Source organism: Sus scrofa, chromosome 3 (assembly GCF_054392235.1).
Source record: "Sus scrofa isolate SSC_HxYL_T2T_F1_AM1 chromosome 3, Sscrofa_HxYL_maternal_Yorkshire_Landrace_v2.0, whole genome shotgun sequence".
Taxonomy (NCBI): domain Eukaryota; kingdom Metazoa; phylum Chordata; class Mammalia; order Artiodactyla; family Suidae; genus Sus; species Sus scrofa.
Window position 1 is genome coordinate 17601226 of NC_139385.1, and position 16848 is coordinate 17618073.

The 16848-nt window shown below is 60.3% G+C and overlaps 2 protein-coding genes and 1 long non-coding RNA gene across 11 annotated transcripts in view; 1 reads left to right on the plus strand and 2 right to left on the minus strand.

Annotated features, from left to right (window-relative positions):
- Positions 1–326: 326 nt before the first annotated feature.
- FBRS (fibrosin) lies at positions 327–12831 on the minus strand. The gene is made up of 18 exons (XM_021086415.2): positions 11320–12831; positions 10850–11029; positions 10065–10100; positions 9914–9943; positions 8813–8861; positions 8421–8721; positions 6742–7043; positions 6334–6539; positions 6174–6218; positions 5833–5928; positions 5507–5575; positions 4673–4702; positions 4215–4286; positions 3789–3909; positions 3603–3683; positions 2616–2699; positions 2304–2511; positions 327–2128 (listed from the first exon to the last, which is right to left on the minus strand). Exons 1-18 carry the CDS (start codon positions 11773–11775, stop codon positions 1546–1548), a joined length of 2949 nt encoding a protein of 982 aa, XP_020942074.1. The 5' UTR covers positions 11776–12831; the 3' UTR covers positions 327–1545.
- On the plus strand, positions 12645–16243 carry LOC146404442 (uncharacterized). Its single transcript, XR_014840438.1, has 2 exons — positions 12645–14098; positions 14380–16243. It is a non-coding gene; the product is annotated as an uncharacterized LOC146404442 (long non-coding RNA).
- The window catches only part of PRR14 (proline rich 14), a 32285-nt gene continuing 30375 nt past the window's right edge, over positions 14939–16848 (minus strand). For 5 of the 9 annotated variants that reach the window (XM_085017087.1, XM_085017086.1, XM_085017089.1 and 2 more), the window contains 4 exons: positions 16143–16731; positions 15931–16000; positions 15411–15482; positions 14939–15320 (listed from right to left, as the gene is read on the minus strand). In XM_085017087.1, the coding sequence (XP_084873213.1) occupies positions 15438–15482; positions 15931–16000; positions 16143–16731 (704 nt within the window). In that variant the 3' untranslated portion in view covers positions 14939–15320; positions 15411–15437. Of the gene's footprint in view, positions 15321–15410; positions 15483–15758; positions 15851–15930; positions 16001–16142; positions 16732–16848 lie in introns of all 9 variants that reach the window. The other 4 variants (XM_021086416.2, XM_085017084.1, XM_021086417.2 and 1 more) reach the window with 1 other exon arrangement.

The following is a 16848-nucleotide window of genomic DNA, read 5'->3' on the forward strand; positions in this document are numbered from 1 at the left end:
TATCTGTGGATGTGCTGATTGAACCAACCGTGGATCGTCGGGTACTGCACGCAGTATTCATTGAAACGAATCCGTGTATGAGTGGACCTGTGCAGTTCAAACCTGGTTCGAGGATCAACTGTAATATGTGCTCCTGGACTGTAGAGAGTGTGAAAAACTTCAGTGCCCAACACTCCAATCCATTCATCCAGAAGCATAGCAAATCTCCCAGGTGGCGGGGCGGGGAGAACCTTCACCAGGACATGGACGTGTCCTCGTCCCTCCCTGACCCCAGGACGCAGCCCACCCCCGACCAATGACCCATACACAAAGAGGAGCCAAGGGGCCTCATTGTAACACTCATTTTTATATAAATATCCTCAAGTCATGTTACAGAATAAGCCCCACCGGGGAAAAAAGTCAACGTTATGTTTTTGTTAAACCGACCCCTGCTTTCTCGGTTGGGCCCCAGCCCGGGGGCACCTGCTGCTTTGGGAAGGCTGGAGCTGCTGCCAAGAGGCTGCTCAAGAAGCTGCCTGTGTGGCCCACCCCCGGGCCGACCCCCTTCTTTGGTGTGTGGTACATGGTGACCTTCTCTGGCCCCCCTTAGCTTGAGGGAGGGTTCTGGAGAACAGGGTTCCGGAGAGCAGGGCCCAGGAGTCCTGGGGGCACTTGGAAATAGTGGGGGGCTGGGGGGGGGGAACCAAGCCACTAAGAGGTGGAATCTGAAGCAGAGAGGTTGAGCCTTTGGGGATGAGGGCACACAAAGGTAACGAGAACAGGCCAGGGGCAACCCGGGCCGCCAGCCAAGCAGAAGCAGGTGCCCTTCCTTCTAGCCAAGGTACCCAGGTCCCCTCCCCTGTTGGTCTGCCTCCTGCTGGACCCCCATTCCCAGGGACAAGCCCTGGGTTCTTGCCTGTTCCCTCCCAACTCTTCCCCCTGCGATCCCCCTCCCCCCACAGAGAGGCCAGAGGCTAGGAACACAGCACCAGTCTTGAGGATTTAATTAACCAGGAAGGGGGATTATTGGGAGGGGCACCCCTGTAAAAATGTACAAAAGGTCTGGGGGGCTACGCAGAAGGGGAGATAAATATGTACACGCAACTCCCCTTCCTGCAGCCCCTCCTCCCCCAGCCCTGAGGGGGCATGAGGACTTGGGTGGGAGGTGAAGGGGAGGGGGGCACTTTGGCCTCTGGCTTAGTGAGCCCTTGGGGAGGCAGGCCAAGGGCCTAGGGGCCCTCAGAGGGGGCGATGGTGCACCTCAGGAGATCAAGAGCTCTGACCTCTGAAACGACCCCCATGCTTGCATGCGCACACGCGCGCGTGTGCACGCACACACACACACACCTCTCTAGAGGCTGGTGACCTCTGCCCTCCCGGTGACCCCAAGGTCCAACTGATGCTTGATCTCATGGGGGTTGGGGCTTCTGCTCCCAGGTTCCATGACCCCAGAGGTGGCTGGTGAGGTCTTGACCTCTGCCCTCCAGCCCTGGCTCCACACCTCAGCTCTAGGACCTTGTCGAAAGGAGAGGAGGATGGAGCTCTGCCCCTGCCCCTCCCCTTCCCTCACCTGTCAGCCCGGGCGGGGCCGGGGGCCCGAGGTGGGGAGCTAGGCCGGGGGGCGGGTACGAGCGGAGGTGGGGCCCCCAAGAGGGCTCCTGGCGGGGTCTTGCTGAGAAGGTGAGGGGTTCCCGGGGCCGCAGTCGGCGGCGGCGGAGGAGCCAAGCGGCTGTATAGCAGAGGGTGGGCAGGCTCCAGACCGTAGAGGCGGGCAGCAGCCACGGCCCCAGGTCCAGTCAGCTCCTCCCCCGCCTCATAGAAACGGGGTGGCCTACCAAGGCGCGGGGGCCCTGCCAACCAGGTTGGCTCCAGGAAGCCGGCACAGCGCTCCGGAGGACTAGGGCCCAGGAAGGGAGGCGGCCGGGGCCTCTCAAAGAGCAGATGGAGGCCTTGAGGCCCGGTGGTGGCGGCGGCAGCGGCAGCGGCAGCGGCGGCGGCAGCAGCGGCGGCGGCAGCGGCGGCGGCCTCCTCCTTCCGCTCTTCCTTTACGCGCACCGATTCCTTGGCCGGCCGGGCCCCTTCCTCGCCAGCCCGGGCCTTGGGAGTAGCAGGAGAAACGCGGAGCTGGGGCCGTGAGAAGGGCAGGTCCCTGGGGGGGGGGTGCGAGAGGAGGAGGTGAGGGCTGGTCCTCTGGGGCTCAAGGTGAGGGCGGCGGGCAGGGCAGGCGGCGGGCAGGGCAGGCGGCGGGCAGGGCAGGCGGCGGGCAGGGCAGGCGGCGGGCAGGGCAGGCGGCGGGCAGGGCAGGCGGCGGGCGGGACGCGCACCTGTCTTTCTCCTCCTTGGTGATGGAGGGCTCCCTCCGTTCCACAGGCCGCTCCTTGTCTGAGCCTGGTGTCCGGGCGGCCTCAGGGGGCCGGACCCAGGCAGGAAAGGCCAGAGGACTGCGGTGCAGGCGGCCCCATGGGTCTGGGGGGGAGGCGAAGGCTGGTGGGGCCCCTGGGCTTTCTTTCTGGGCAAAGACGGCGCCGGAGTCTAGACAGGGGACAAAGAGCGTGAGGGCAGCCAGGAGAGGGCTGTCCCTCCCAGGCCCCCTCCCGGCCCCCGGCCCACCCCAGCCCGCCCCAGCCAGCACTCACTGAATGTGGGGCTGCCCAGGCCTCCAAAGGCCCCGTTGGAGAGGGCAGCCAAGGAGGCGAAGCTTGTGGGACGCCCAAAGGGATCTGTGGGAGAAAGGGGGGCCGGTCAGAGCACCGGGCAGCCAGCGCTGAGAACTGGCTCGGCTGAGCTTCAAAGAGGCTGATCAGCAAGCAGGCCCCGGAAAGCCACTGAGCTTTTACGTGCGACGTGTGGTTTAACCTCACAAGCCTCGTGAGGCAGACGGGCTCAGTTCCCACTTAAAGGTGATGCGACAGGCTCAGAGAGGTGAGGTGATTTGCCAATGGTCATCTAGCCAGTGAGCGGTACCCCCGTTCCCGGGCCTCTCTGACTCCAGAGGTCAGGCTTCTCACTCTGTCCACACTCCCCGACACCAGCCACCAGGACCAGCTCTACGGCAAGCCACTCCCCCGAAGACCTCTGCTGGCTCCCTCCCACCCGTCATGCAGGGCCACTCCCCACCCTAACTTCACGCGTAGGTCACACGGCCAGTCAGAACACCTAACCTAGCCAGCCAAGGGAACCTTACAATTTCTTGCCTCTTCTAGGAACGCTTCTCCCTAGGCCAGCAGGCTCAGTTCCTCCTCGTCCATCCAACCCGGGATTAACCTCCCCAAAGAAGCCTGCCAAGGCGGCTGGGAGCCAGTGACCATGCTCTCCACTCGGCCTGCACAGCCTCTCTCCACCCGCCTGTCAGGTGGCACAGCGCCCGCCTCCCCACTTCCCCCCAGAGATAGTGACTGAGCTGGCAGGGATTGGCAACCACTCTGCCCTTCCCTACCCCGTTTTACAGATGGTGAGATCAAGGCTCAGAGGAGTAGACGGACTTGCCCAAGGTCACCAAGCAAGTGGAAGCGGGTCTACCCTCCGCCCCGGCTGCCTCCCTGGTCTAACTTCTGTCCCCAGCTTGAGACCTCCTGTGAGGCAGTGACAAGGCTCGGGATGCCCGACATGCCCTTGGCTCTTACCAATGTGGGTGCTGGGGCTCAGAAAGGGTCCGTGGGCCCCGGGAGCTGCCGTGAAAGGGTTGGCTGCAGCATGGACGGCACCTGGGGCAGAGAGGTGGGAGAGGCTGATGATGCTAAGTGGGCGCAAGGAGGGCCTCGGGCTATCAACGGGCAACCTCAGGCCCAGAGAGGGCTGGCCAGACTCACCAGTCGCAGTGAAGAGGGAGGCAGCCGGGTGGGAGAGCTCCTGCCCAGGGGGCAGGGCCCCATAGGGCCCCGGAAGGCAGGGCAGGAGGTCGTTCCGAAAGTCAAGCTTGTGGGAGTCGCCCTGCGTGGGACAGGGAGAGGGGCGGTGAGTGAGGAGCCGGGCGTGGTCCCGCTCTTGCTCTTCCACCCCTGGTCCCCCTCTGAGGGCGGGTGCCAAGATAGGGCTTGGGTGGGCCTCGGCCTCTTTCAGAGCCTTCTCTGACCACCTGCTGGTTAGCCAGAGAACCTAGTGCTAAGTATGGAATGGCTCAGGCAGTGACCGGGGACAGGAGGGGACATGTCTGGCCAAGATGCTGCCAAGTTCCGCTGAGGTGGACGCCCAGAGCTCAGGCAGGCCCGCTCTCCCCAGCCCTCCGGCCCCAGTACCTTCATCTTTTCCTGGTGTCTCAGGATCATGTAAGCCACGCGCACGTGCATGGCACACCACTTCCCTGGTTTCTGCCGCCCCAGAAGGATGACCAGAGGGAAAGGGAAGGAAAGAACGTTCACTCATCACCCACTCCGGACGCGGCCCTGGGCCCAGCCTCGCCACACAACATCCCCACTCATCACCCCTACGACCGAGGGATGACTAGGTTCATTGCACAGCCTAGGAAACTGAGGCTCAGAGAGATAAACTGTCTTGCCCAAGGTCCCATGGCCAGCTGGGTCTGAACCCAGATCTGCGGTTCGCAAGCCTTTAGCTTTGGGCTAGTCCACCTCTGGCTGCCTCCACGTCTTGGGCTTCTCGCTCACTCCCAGGCAAGACCCCCCTGCCCCCTTCAATCAAACACCCTGACGCCAGCCCCCAGCCTCAGGCAGCCTGAGGCCCTCACCCAACTCACCCTCAAAGGTGGCCGGAAATGGTCAGGGATCTGGGGATGGCAAAGCAGAGAAGGGCGGCAGTTCAAACCTGTTTACTGACCCGGGCACCTCCTCTTCCTAGTTCCCGGAGCCCCCCACAATCACCTCCCGGAGACCCTGTGCAGCTCCCTCACAGCTTGCCTGCTTGTGACAAGACCCCCTGCCCCACCTCTCCCACTCCGGGCATCTCTCCTCCAGCACCAAGTTTCTGAACCTGGAGCCGCGGAGGCACCCTGCTTGGAAGGCTGTGCGGTGGGTGAGCGGGCAGGCGGGGCAGCTTTCTCAACCGGAGAAGCTAGCCCAGGAAGAGCTCAAGAGAACGAGGGGCCGCTTAGGATTTCTGCAGGAAAACGCCTCTACTATTGCTACGCGAGGCTGGGTGACCCCCAGTCTAGTCTAACCTCTAGGAAGCGCATCCTGTGCTCTTCCCCACATTCCCAGAGCCCTGGGCTTAGCTGCTCCCCTGGCCGCTTCACAAAGGGGCAGCTTATTTTTTCATTGTCTTATGGACAGGACTTCCTGGTATGAAGTCATTTGGGGGAAAAAAAAAAGTTCTGAGATTTTAAAAAATCTGAAAACCCCTACAAACACTACTGTCTTGGTAACCTTATTTCTGGGGCAACTGCATGAAATTCCTATGCCTCATGCCTGGGAAATTCTGTCACTTACAGACACTGCCTCGCCTCAGATTCTCAAGGACACTCCTGATCATACACTGAAGGGAGGGATCAGGGGTTCACTCGCGAGTCAACCATGCTCTCCCTCGAAAGATCGTCCAGCTCCCAAGAGACCTGCCTTGGCCCCACCCCCCTCACCTGTGTCCCCTTCTGGGGAAGCCCGCTCGGCACTGGCCCCAGTCGTGGTGGCAGCTCGGGGTTCGTGCTCTGGGAAAGGGGAGTGGAGGGATCAGTCAGAAGAGCTGGCACCAGGCAGCCCAAGGGGGCTAGAACCAAGCTGGGGGCCGGGACATGGAGGGAGCATGGCTTCGGAGCAACCTGGGTCCACCAGGGAGGTGAGGCGGGGGCGGGGCAGAAGCCTGGGTGTGGTTCCGGGGAGTGGGAAGTGGGAAGGTCAACGGACAGGAGGTGTCTGGGTTTGGAAGGGGTGGGGGCTGGCGGTGGTGTCTGGGTTGGGAGCTCACCTTGGGCTGGAAGGCCCCCTGCAGGGAGCCAAAGGAGACAGCCGGCGGGAGGCCCGGAGGGAGGCCGGGCACTGCGGGAGGGAAGGCCGTGTACGGCTGCGGAGAGAAGGGGACTGGTCCAAGCTGGGGGTGGAGGTGCAGCCCATGTCGGGCCTACCCATCAGTCCCTCGGCCGCCACCCTAAAACCTCCCAGGGAGCTCTCCCAGGCTCAAGGCTCTAGCTTTGGAAGCTGACGGCGGGACCCCAACAGCCAGGGCCACAGCACCGAGGCATCCACGCCCACGCATCACACACACTCACTCACATACATACACACACACACACTCACTCACTCACTCACATTATGCCGGAAAAGGCCTTCCATCTTTCCTGGGTATTTCTCAAACTAGGGAAGAGAAGGGAAGAGTAAGCTGCCAGTCAGGAACCCAGGGCCTTCCCCTGGAAGCCAGACCCTCCCCCGAGGGCTCTGCGCCTCATCACCGGCCCATTGAGGAGCTCACCATGTGGGGGCCGTGGGGTGGCAGCAGGCCCGGGGGATAAGGGGTGAAGTGCTGGTGGGTGTGCTGGTGGGTGTGCTGGTGCTGGTGGTTGTGCTGGTGGAACTGGAAGGCCAGGGGCCGGGCTGAGCCCCCTGCCCCCACCACCTCGGGGCCACCCTGGGCATTCAGGTAGCGAGAGTTCAGGTCCTGGCCGATCAGGTCCTGCTCTGTGGGAGGGGAGGGGGAGAAGGCTTTAATATCCACCATGTCGGCCTCCCTGGGCCCGGGTGACCGGCTTGCCCTTCGGGCCTTGAGCCACTCCCTCCTCAAGCCCTGCTGTCTGCTAAGGTCCAGATGCCCCAAAGCCAGCTGGGCCCAAGCCCGGGGCCATGGCCCCCCAACCCCCCAAGGCCAGGACCCCAAACTCACCAGAAAGGGCGTTAGCGGCTGAGGCCCCAGGGTGCCCTGGCACCTGCAGCAGGGGTGGGGGTGGGGGCAGGGTGGGGCCGGGGGAGAACAAGGAGGGGTGGTGGGGTGGTGGGGGGGGCCGCAGCCCGGGGGCAGGGAAGCTGTGGGTGGATAAAGGCAGGGGCAGTGAGGGCGTCGGGGGCCGGTGGGTGAGCTGCGCGGACGAGGAGGAGGCAGATGAGGAGGAAGAGGACGAAGAGGATGATGAGGGGGGAGGCTGAGCCACGGGAGGGGCCGGGGCCTTGGGGGGCGGCCGTGAAGAGCTGGGGAGAGAAGTGGGGAGATGAGTGAGGGGTTGGGAGGTGCCAGCTCTGACGGGTGGGGGTCAGAAGCCTGGGCGATACCGTGACCCTGGTTCTCCAAGGAAGGTGGTAGAACCCGGCCCCCGGGACCCCCCTCCCACCCCCGCCCAGGGGACCCATCCTCAGACGGAGGTCCCTCCCACACCCAACAACCCCCTCTCTCCCGCTCTAGGTCTCTGCTTCCACGCAGCTGCCTCTGACGCCTCTGGCCACGTGACTTTCCCTGCTCTGCCTCCGCCACAGCGCAAAACACATCATTCACTTTGACGCTTCATTACGACAGGCCACCTGGGTTCCCACCCGAAGACAGTGGAAGCAGCACCGCGCTGGCCCGGCCCAGGAGTCAGGAGACCCGAATTCTAGGCCCGTCTTGCCATGAACACCCTGGGCGACCTTGAGCAAGTCACTGCCCCTCTCTGAGCCTTAGTTTTCTCCATCAGAAGCAAAAGGATGAGAATGACGATGACGGTAAGAGAAAGAGCATCAGTCGGGATGACAGGATCGGTAATTCTTACCCGTGAGCGAGCCCTCGCTCTAGGCCAAGGGCCGTCACCTGCTTTACATGCTAATCCGAGTCTCCAAAACTCCACAGCACCTTCCCAACTGCTGCCGGCTCCGTGGAACCCCCTGCCCCGTCTACTCCTTCCTTCACCTTAACTCCGTTTCTGTCTCTTTGACTGAGCCTCACCGAGCGGTAACGTGCAAAATCAAGGGGCTGAGGGACTAGCCGTGTTGTTCTAAAGCACATCAAAGCCGAGAAAGATTTTACTCACGGAACATCTACAATTGCCTCCTACGCCGCTGCCGAAGAGCGGACACACTTTGGGAAACACTGCATTAACTCGTGGTTAATCCTCACAGCAGCTTTACGACGAAGGTACTACTGCTATCTCATTTCGGAGACGAAATGGAGGCTCAGAGGGGTTAAGTGACTTGCCAAAAATCGCCGCCGTTAAGTGGCAGAGCAAGAATTTGAATCCAGGTCCGACGGACACCGAAGCCGGCACTCTCAGTTAGCATGTCAGCATTTCCCAAAGTATGTGCCCAAGAGCCCTGTTCCTGGCAGACGTGCCTGGCAGAAATGTCTCGCCAGCGAATACAACTGGGAGACGGCACAAAACGGGTTCCGTGCGTGTGAAGGCAGAAAGGGTTTGCTGCCGAGTCCTCTGGTGAGCTCTTTACGTTTGTCCCGCCCAGCGTCTCAAACTTTTCACCCTCAGAATCCTTTTTCAAGTCACATCCCACAGGCACCATCCCGCGTCCCAGCCACAGAATGCAGGGGTTGGTGCCAAAAGGCCCAGGCCTTTCCAGACCAGGCCGAACCCCTGGACCACTCACCTGCCAGTGCTGAGGTCAAGGCTGCTGCCATAGGGGGAAGTGCGGAGGCCAAAAGGCGAGACCCGAAGCTGCAGCTGGGGCTGGGGTGGGGGTGGCAGACTGGGGGCGGCCGGCAGGGGCGCGGGGGGTGAGACGGGAGGCCGAGGGGCTGGTGGAGGCGGTGGTTCCTTCGGGGGGAAAGGCACTAGCAGCGGGTCGGGCCCTGGGGGCTGCTCCTGGCTCCGCTCCAGGCCCGACACTTTAGGGACCACGGAGAGTTTTGCTTCACAGTTCCCGTTGAAGGCGCCGTGGGGGCCCGAGGCTGTGAGGGGAGGACAGCAGACGCATTCAGGTGAGGGCCACGCTCGCCCCATTTCCCTCCCTCGTCTCCAGCCCCGGCCCTTGGGACCAACCTTTGCTGGTTGAGACAGTAAAGGATGGGTCAAGGTCATCGTCTGAGACCTGGGGGAGAAGGACAAGGACAGAGTCAGGTTCTGGTCAGCTCGGGCCCTCACCCAGGAAGGCCAACCGCCTCCAAAGGCTACTAGGAACCAGCTCGGGTGACAAGTCTATTCCAGCAGCCGAGCTGAAAGCCACCAAAGACTGCGGGCTCTGTGGGGACCTCTGCCTGGGAAAAGGGTGGAGCAGCTGCGCCTGAGAATCTGTGAGGCCAGGAGGACTGAACTGAGGCAGCGCTGATGTAGCTGAGCAGCAGGCACATCAAGCAAAACTGTCAGCTGTCACTAACTGCTGGCCCACGTGCCTACCTGACTTACAGATCTGTGTGGTCCCTAAGAGTTGGGAAAATTGTTAAGCTAACTGCCGATACTCAAAAATCCAGAGGATCCTCCCAGAAACCCAGACGTGCAGGTTTTCTTGAGAATGGGCTCCTTCTCTCATGACAGCGGCCGCCCTCTTTCACTACCTGGGTCACCGCGGCGCCTGTCCAGCCAATTTTTTAGACTCGAGCAAGACCCGCGTCGGGAGGACAGATTAGTTAGTCACGGGGGTAGTAGAATGTCAGCGGAGCTAAAGCACACTGTTTCAAAACAAGCACGTCACCCCTAACAATAAAACGAAATACACCTTCACAGGGTATGTTCTTACGCAACCACAAAGCTTCACATCTCCACTGCCGTAACCACGGTCTCTGTTCCGACTCTAACCTAGAGGATCAGACTAATGGCCAGCAGGAAGGACCAGCTGGGTTCCACAGCCGCCTCGGGTTTCCGTGGAGAACCACAGGTGTCTCCAAGGGCTTTGGGAAGGATGGCACAGCGAGGCACAGGCCTTCTATTCCTTGGTCAACTGGTTCTAGTCACCAATAAAAGTGTCCTTGACCTTCTCAATCCCCACCCACCTGCTTCCTCCCCCCAAAATCTAATCCTGGCTCCACCTAACCTGTGTTCTCTCCTAGAGAGGAGGCTCTGGCTGCTGCACAAGGAAACCTTTAAGCTGCAGTTCGCTTTATGAACCCTAATGCTGCCCACCCAACAAGGTCTAACCCTACTCACCCTCTCGTCCAGATCACTTTCTGCATCACACTGGGGAGAAGGAAAAGACAGAGGTGTCACAAGAGGGAAGAGGAGTGGGGCCCAAGGTCCAGAGGGGAGTTTCAGACAGGGAGGGAGAGGGGAGGGGCCGGTACAGGTGGAGGGCACTTACTATGTATCCAGCTTCCAGAGAATGACGGGAGGAGGCCTGAGAAAGACCAGAGTCCAGAGGTAAGAGAGGCTGATTGGCAGGGCCTTTGGATAAAGTCTCAACTCCCCAGCAAGGCACTCAAGGGCTCTCATGACCTACTCTCAGTCTCGTTCTCCTGCCCAGCCCCTGTTCTCAACGCTCTGGCCATTTCCCAAACAGACCAGATTCTCACATCTTTGTGCTTCGGTCCAAAACAACTTTGCCCCGTTTCTCTTCTTAGCAAACTTATGACTATCCTTCAAGGCCTGACTAAGACATCCCAGGGGGCTTTCCCTAACCACAACACTCCTCCCATCCCCCAGGCCGAATGAGTGGCTTCCTCATGTGGGTTTCTGCAGCATCTCTCCCAGATCTCTGCCTTCTGGTACGTCTCAGGTTTTGGTCTAGGTATTTGCTGCTAGCTTTTCTTTCTTACTTGCTAGACTGGCACTGGGTTACACAGGAGGACAGAGACTGTACCTAATTCATTTATGATTCAACTAAGTCCCTCTGATACATCTCTGAATTACCCACATGTCTATGACAGACTTTAGTGTCAGCCAAAAGCAAGCAGGTCCGACAGTGGACACGTCTTTGTCAGACCTGGACAGGGCAGTGGGAGCTCAAGTTTGCTCTACCTTTCTCTCTGCCCTTAGAGACTGGGATCACTGTTTACAATGGGTGGCAGCATTGCTGATGGAAAACAGGTCTAAGTGAAAAACCTTATGGCCAGAGTTTGAAAGCACAGGGATCTGGGGCAAGCTCACCTCTTTCCTTCTCCGCTTATTGGGCCATTTTCGGGCCCGATCCCCAGAGGGTCGGCCAGGCTCTCGATCAGAGCTGTCCCCTGGCTCCCCAGTGGCTCCACTGGAGCCCCCCCTCTTCCGCTTCCCAGAATGCTTTAGCCGATGCTCCAGTCGCTCTGGGGGCTGAAGAGATGCATCCTTCTGTGGAAGAGGAGGTGGAACTGAAGTAGATGAAAAACAGAAAGCTCCCGATCTCTCTAGGGGTGACCAGGCTACCAGAGTGGCTCAGAGGCCAGGTAACCTGGTTGGTCCCTGGAGACTAGCTCTACCTCCTCCCACCCCAGGGTGGGGCAGAGGCCTGGCCAGAGGAGCCGGTTGCTCTGGTTTGGGGTGCCAGCATTCCCCCCTCAACTCCACCCACTCCAGGCCTCATACTCTTCTCTCTGGCCCTCTGAAGCCCCCCAAGGGTCCCCAGCCCCATCAGACCCCACCTGCAAGGCTTCGAGGCTGGCGAAGCTGGCGATGGCGAAGCCATCGATCAAGTCCTCCTCCTCTTCTTCCTCCTCCTCTGGCTCCTCCTCGGCCTCCCCATCGTCTGCGCCCCCCTCCTCCTCCTCCTCCTCTTCCTCCCCGCGGCTGCCCGAGCCGGCAGGCCGCTTCCGAGCTCGGGGTCGCGGGGGCCGAGGCCTGGGACGCGGCCGCCGCCGTCTCGGGCCTCCCGGCCGCTCTCCAGATGAAGCTGACGACCAGGGCCTGGCGGGCGGCGGCGGCGACGACGAGGACGAGGAACCGCGCGGGGCGGCCAATAGGGCCCGGGGCGCGTCGCCGCCGGGACCTCGGCGGCGCCGCTGCTCCCGGTCTCGGTCTCGGCGCGAGCAGCGCCGCCGCCGCCGCTCCCCCTCAGCGGCCCAGCCCGGGCCGGGAGCCGCGGCCGCTGCCGTCTCCATGGCGACCGCCCTCAGCGCCGCATCCGGAGGCGGCGGGGCCCGAAGCGGCCTGTCCGCAGGCCCGGGGTCGCACGCGCGGCGCTGGCGGCTGCACAGGGACGAGAGGGCCACGGCTTCCCCTTTAAAGCAGGATCTCCTGGCCCCGAGCTTGCCCCAAGGCCAAGGCCCGGGAAGCCGGCGCCGCCCCCGGGGCGACAAGCCTGAGGGCCCCCCCTGTGGGGCCGGCGGGGACGAGACGACGAAAACGGAGCGGCCGTTCCTTTAAGGCAAGGCCTCAAGTTGTTCAGCCCCTGTCCCCTTTAAGACGACCCGACGGTGTCCGACCGGCCTAGTTCGGTGGCCGCCCCCTGCCAGGGGTCGAGACAAGTCTCCCCGAGGAAGAGGAAGGGCCACCCCTTTAAAAGGGGCCGAAAGCTCGACCCGAAACGCAGACCTCCCCTTTAAAAGTGCCTCAAGTCCTCCGACGAAAAGAGGCCACCCCTTTAAGGAGTCCAGGGTTCTCCAAACAGCAGGCCGCCCCTTTAAGGGCTCGGGAGTTAGTTTCTAGTCCTCCACAAGCAGCCACTTCCCCTTTAAGTTGAATTTAAAGGACTTCTTGCGTGGGGGAGGAGAGGCGGTGAGAATCCCCACTCCTTCCAATTCTCCCAACAGCACAGTTCTCAATTTGTCAGCGTCTGTTCGGTGGCTTCCCCTTTAAAGGCTGGCGTTGTAGTCTGCCGAGATGAGTGGCCACCCCTTTAAGGAGATTTAAAGGGGCCTCCTCCAAGCCCAGCTCTTCCAGCCTCCGCCTCCGGTCGCCATGAAAGGCGCGAGGGGGGGGCGGGGCCGCGGGGGCCAGCCCTCCAAAGCCCCGGATGTGAGGCAACGGTGACGGGTAGAGCTTCTCTGTCTGCCGACATAAAAGTCTCTTCCTCCTTTCCTCCGTCTCTGTCTGACTTGCGCCTTAAGGGATCCGGAACGGCTGCTGGGTAGGGAGGGAGCTTCTGCGTACCCTCCTGTTGTCTCCTTTGGAGTCTGGGGCCTCCTCTCCGCCAGGACTTCCCTGCCCCTCCTCCCTCTTCCTCCTCAGCCTACGCCTCCTTCCTCTCTTTGCCTCCTCCCACTCTCCGCCCCCTTCCCCTCACCCCTCTACAGGCTTAGTCGTTGATAGGTTGAGACGTGTACGTCAAGGCGAAGGGCGGAGTCAAACTCCGGGGAGTGGGTAATATGTAGCCGCCCTCAAATCTTGGATTGGGTATACGTCAGATTAGCTCCTCCCTTCATCAAGTCTTATGACTCGACTGGTTAGAAGTACGTGCTTGGGGCGGTCCTTCAGATGACCCCGCCTCTTCCTGCTCTTCGTTCATTGGCCCGTGACCTGACGGCGTCTAGGCAAGGATCCGGATGGGGTGCGCGAGTCCTAGGGACGGTTGGCCGCTGGGCGGCGCGGGGCCGAGGCAGGTCCTTGTCTGCCGCGCGCTACGTCTTCTCTCCCTTTCCGCCGTTTGGCTTAGTCCACCGGCCGCTTGGCTTTTCGCGCACGCGCGTGGTGGTACCTCCGTCGGGTAGCTGCTCAGCGGGATCTCCCGCGGTGCGGGATGGCTAGAGCTTGCGGCGTGTTTTGAGAGCTCTAGTCGCGCGGCAAGCAAACCGCATCCCGTTATGGGTCGGTGCAGTGAGAGAGTGCTTGCCTATGGTCTCCGCGTTCTAGCAAGAAACACCTTGTCCTGTGTGCCGGGCACTTTCTCTCATATTAACTCGTTTGACAGTACGAAGTCTCTTAGGAAGATACTCCTATCAGCCCCATTTTACAGAAGGAGCAGGGAATTGATGCAGGTTTAATTTCCCAGCCAGGGTTTGGACTCAAGTTTAGCTCCAGTCAGTGCTCTTGACCACTGCTGTATTTTGCCTCTAAGTTATGAAAGATGTACAGTGCCACTTACGTCCGCTGGTTGTTTAGGTTACCCTTTTAAGGTGGACATAGCACTGGAACAGTCAACTTGCTTGCTTATATATTAAATGGGTATGACTCTCACAAGGCTTTGTGTAGGTCAGGTAACTGGGACAGGTTGTTGTAGGTGCTTAATTATAGCTGAGTACTCAGCTCTTGAATCCAGCAGGAGGATCCTGGCCTGTGTGTTAGGAGGAACTCAGGGCCATGGTGATCAAGGCCTTCGTCCACTCTGGGTCTTTACATCTGTCCTCTGCGACGTAAGTGAGTTGAGAGAACCCTGACCAGGTATAGAATCATAGTATCTTCTGGAGGAAATTCAGACGTATCCATATGGGAAAATTCTTTTTTTTCCTTTTTAGGGTTGCAGCTGCAGCATATGGAGGTTCCCAGGTTAGGGCTTGAATCAGAGCTTAGCTGCTGGCCTACACCACAGCCACAGCAATGCCAGATCTGAGCCACATCTGTCACCTACACCACAGCTTGCAGCAACACTGGACCCTTAACCTGCTGAGCAAGGCCAGGGATCATCAAACACTTATCCTCATGGATACTAGTTGGGTTCTTAACCCAGAGCCACAATGGGAACTCCATCACATGGGAAGATTTTTTTTTTTTTTTTTTTGGTCTTTTGTCCTTTTAGGGTCACACCCAGGGCATATGGAGGTTCCCAGGCTAGGGGTCTAATCAGAGCTATTGCTGCCAGCCTATGCGAGAGCGACAGCAATGCCAGATCCGAGCCACATCTGCAACTTACACCACAGCTCACAACTACGCTGGATCCTCAACCCACTGAGCGAGGCCAAGGATCGAACCCGAAACCTCGTGGTTCCTAGTCAGATTCGTTTCCCCTGGGCCACGATGGGAACTCCGGGAAGATTCTTAAAACCAGAGTATCTCCAGGAGTTCCCACTGTGGCGCAAGGGGATCAGCAGTATCTCTTCCAACACCAAGGTGCAGGTCCAATCCCTGCCCCTTGCAGTGGGTTAAAGGATCCAGCGTTGCCCCAGCTGTAGCACATGCAGAAACTGCAGCTTGGATCTGATTCCAGGCCCAGGAACTCCATATGCCATGGGGCAGCCAAATAAATAAAAAGTGTCTCCAATGACCATTTCTCCACCCCCTTCCCTATATCCATCCTTCACCATCTCCCCTGGTACCTCCCCATTTCCTAGTCTTTGGCAGCCAGTACTGCCAGCTACTCTCAAACTCAGATAGAGACTTATAAAAGAATCAGAAACATATCGAAAACTTTACTAGAAATGTAGAGAAAAAATATAACTGCCTTAGAGACTTCCCCTCCCTCCAGGATGAACGGACAAACAGATGGCGCTTCTAAGTCCGATGGGGCTGCTCTTGATCCCCTTCCTCCTCTTCGAGGAGCAAGGCATCCAGCTCCTGCAGTCGCTGCTGCAGCAGGGGCCCCACATCTGGGTTGGGGGCCAGATTGGGAGTAACGGTCCTGCCAGCTGCAGCCCGGGCCCCTCGAGATGGCCGCCTGGATCGAGGAAGGCTGCAGTCCCGAAATTCTACAGTCCGCCGGAGCTTCTTTGAGCTGGTGAAAATCAGGGTCCCGTTGCGCTCCCGGGGTTCCTCGAAGATGGTCTCAAAGGTCCTGGACCAGGCAGGGAGGAGTGCTGGTTACCAGCGTGCCCCCTGGCTCCAGCCTTCCCTATGTCACCCCCAAGACTTCAAAGTGTCTCACCTCCTGGTCGTGGGTGACTGGTAATTCTTATTGGTGTAAATTTCTTCCAGGCTGAACTCCTTCTTGTTCAACCTGTGAGCAAAGGGCAGAGGCCTCTGAGAAACGTGGGACCAGTGGCCCTGGAAGAAGGGATAAGCAAGGCCTGGTCTGTATTTCAGTTTCTAGGATGTGCCAGGAGCCAGGAGTGCTGCCAGAGGCAGAGGGATGGCTCTATGGCCAAACCAAGTCCAGATCAAATAGACTCCTCCAAGCTGGATTGTGCTCCCTGAGAGGAGACAAAGCCACACGCCGAGGACCTGGGCCTGCACCTATCTGGCAAGGTAGCTCCGTGCACCACGAACCTCTCACCTGATTGGTCGAGGCAGCCCCATGGGCGTAAGGTTTAACTGAGAACGGGCCGGTGTCCTGCGTATTCTGAATCGAGAAACCTTTCCCATGGTCTGCAAGATGGGGCAGAGGGTGTAGGTGCAGCCTGGGCTTGGGCTCCCCCCGGCCTCTTGCCCCTCAGCTGTACCCTTACCTTGGACTCGGGGTCTGAAAGCACCTGGTCTTCTGAAGCCCTTGGCTCCTTCCTCTTGGTTGAGCTCAACCTGCAGTGAAGGTCAAGGCTCAGGGCCAAACAACATCCGAAGCAACATCCCCATCTCCTGCCCCCTAGACACTAGGGAAGGAGGGAGAGGCGGAGCCCAGACTGTGGCCAGAGCTTTATGGAGAGTTCATCGACAGCACTACCTGGGTTCTGAAGCTTCAGAGAAGGCAGACGTGGACGCAGTAGACGAGCAAGATGTGACGAGGGGAGGAGCGCCTCCCACTCCTCCAAGAGGGAAGACCTCCTTCCGGAGACAGGGCCGAGGGGGTGGCCGGGCTCGGGCCATCTCTCCGCCACCCACGGTGTGCCGCCGAGGCCGTGGCCGGCTTGGGTGGGGTAGCGCAGGGGGCCAGCTGCAGGTGTCTCGGCCAGGGGGCCCCAGATCAGGGCAGGAGTGGCTTCGGCCCAGAGAGGGCCTGGGGAGAGGTGCCGGGGGATTCTGGTCTTGGGCCCGCCACTGGTGGATCGGGGGCCGGGGACTGACAGCTGCAGTGCCCTCGGCGACCCTGGACTGCTCGGCCTCTGAGATGGCAATCTTCAACTCCAGCTTCATGGGGGGTGAGGGGGGCGGGGGCCGTGGGGCTTTGTTGGGCGTGAGGAAGATGTCGGCAAAGCTCTCCAGCTTGGAGCGGACGGAATGGAAGAGGGGGGCCAAGCCCCAGGGACTGAGGCGGGGACGTAAAAGGCTGGATGGCGGAGGGGTCGACGGGCGCTCCAGAACGGGATCGGGGGCTGAGGAAAGGAGAGAGTCAGGTGGGTGCTCCTCAGCGGCAGGTGTCAAAGCCCCAGGACAGTAGCCTTGGTCCCAACACCAAGCTCTGCCCGCTGAGGAATAAGCCCATCCCTAAA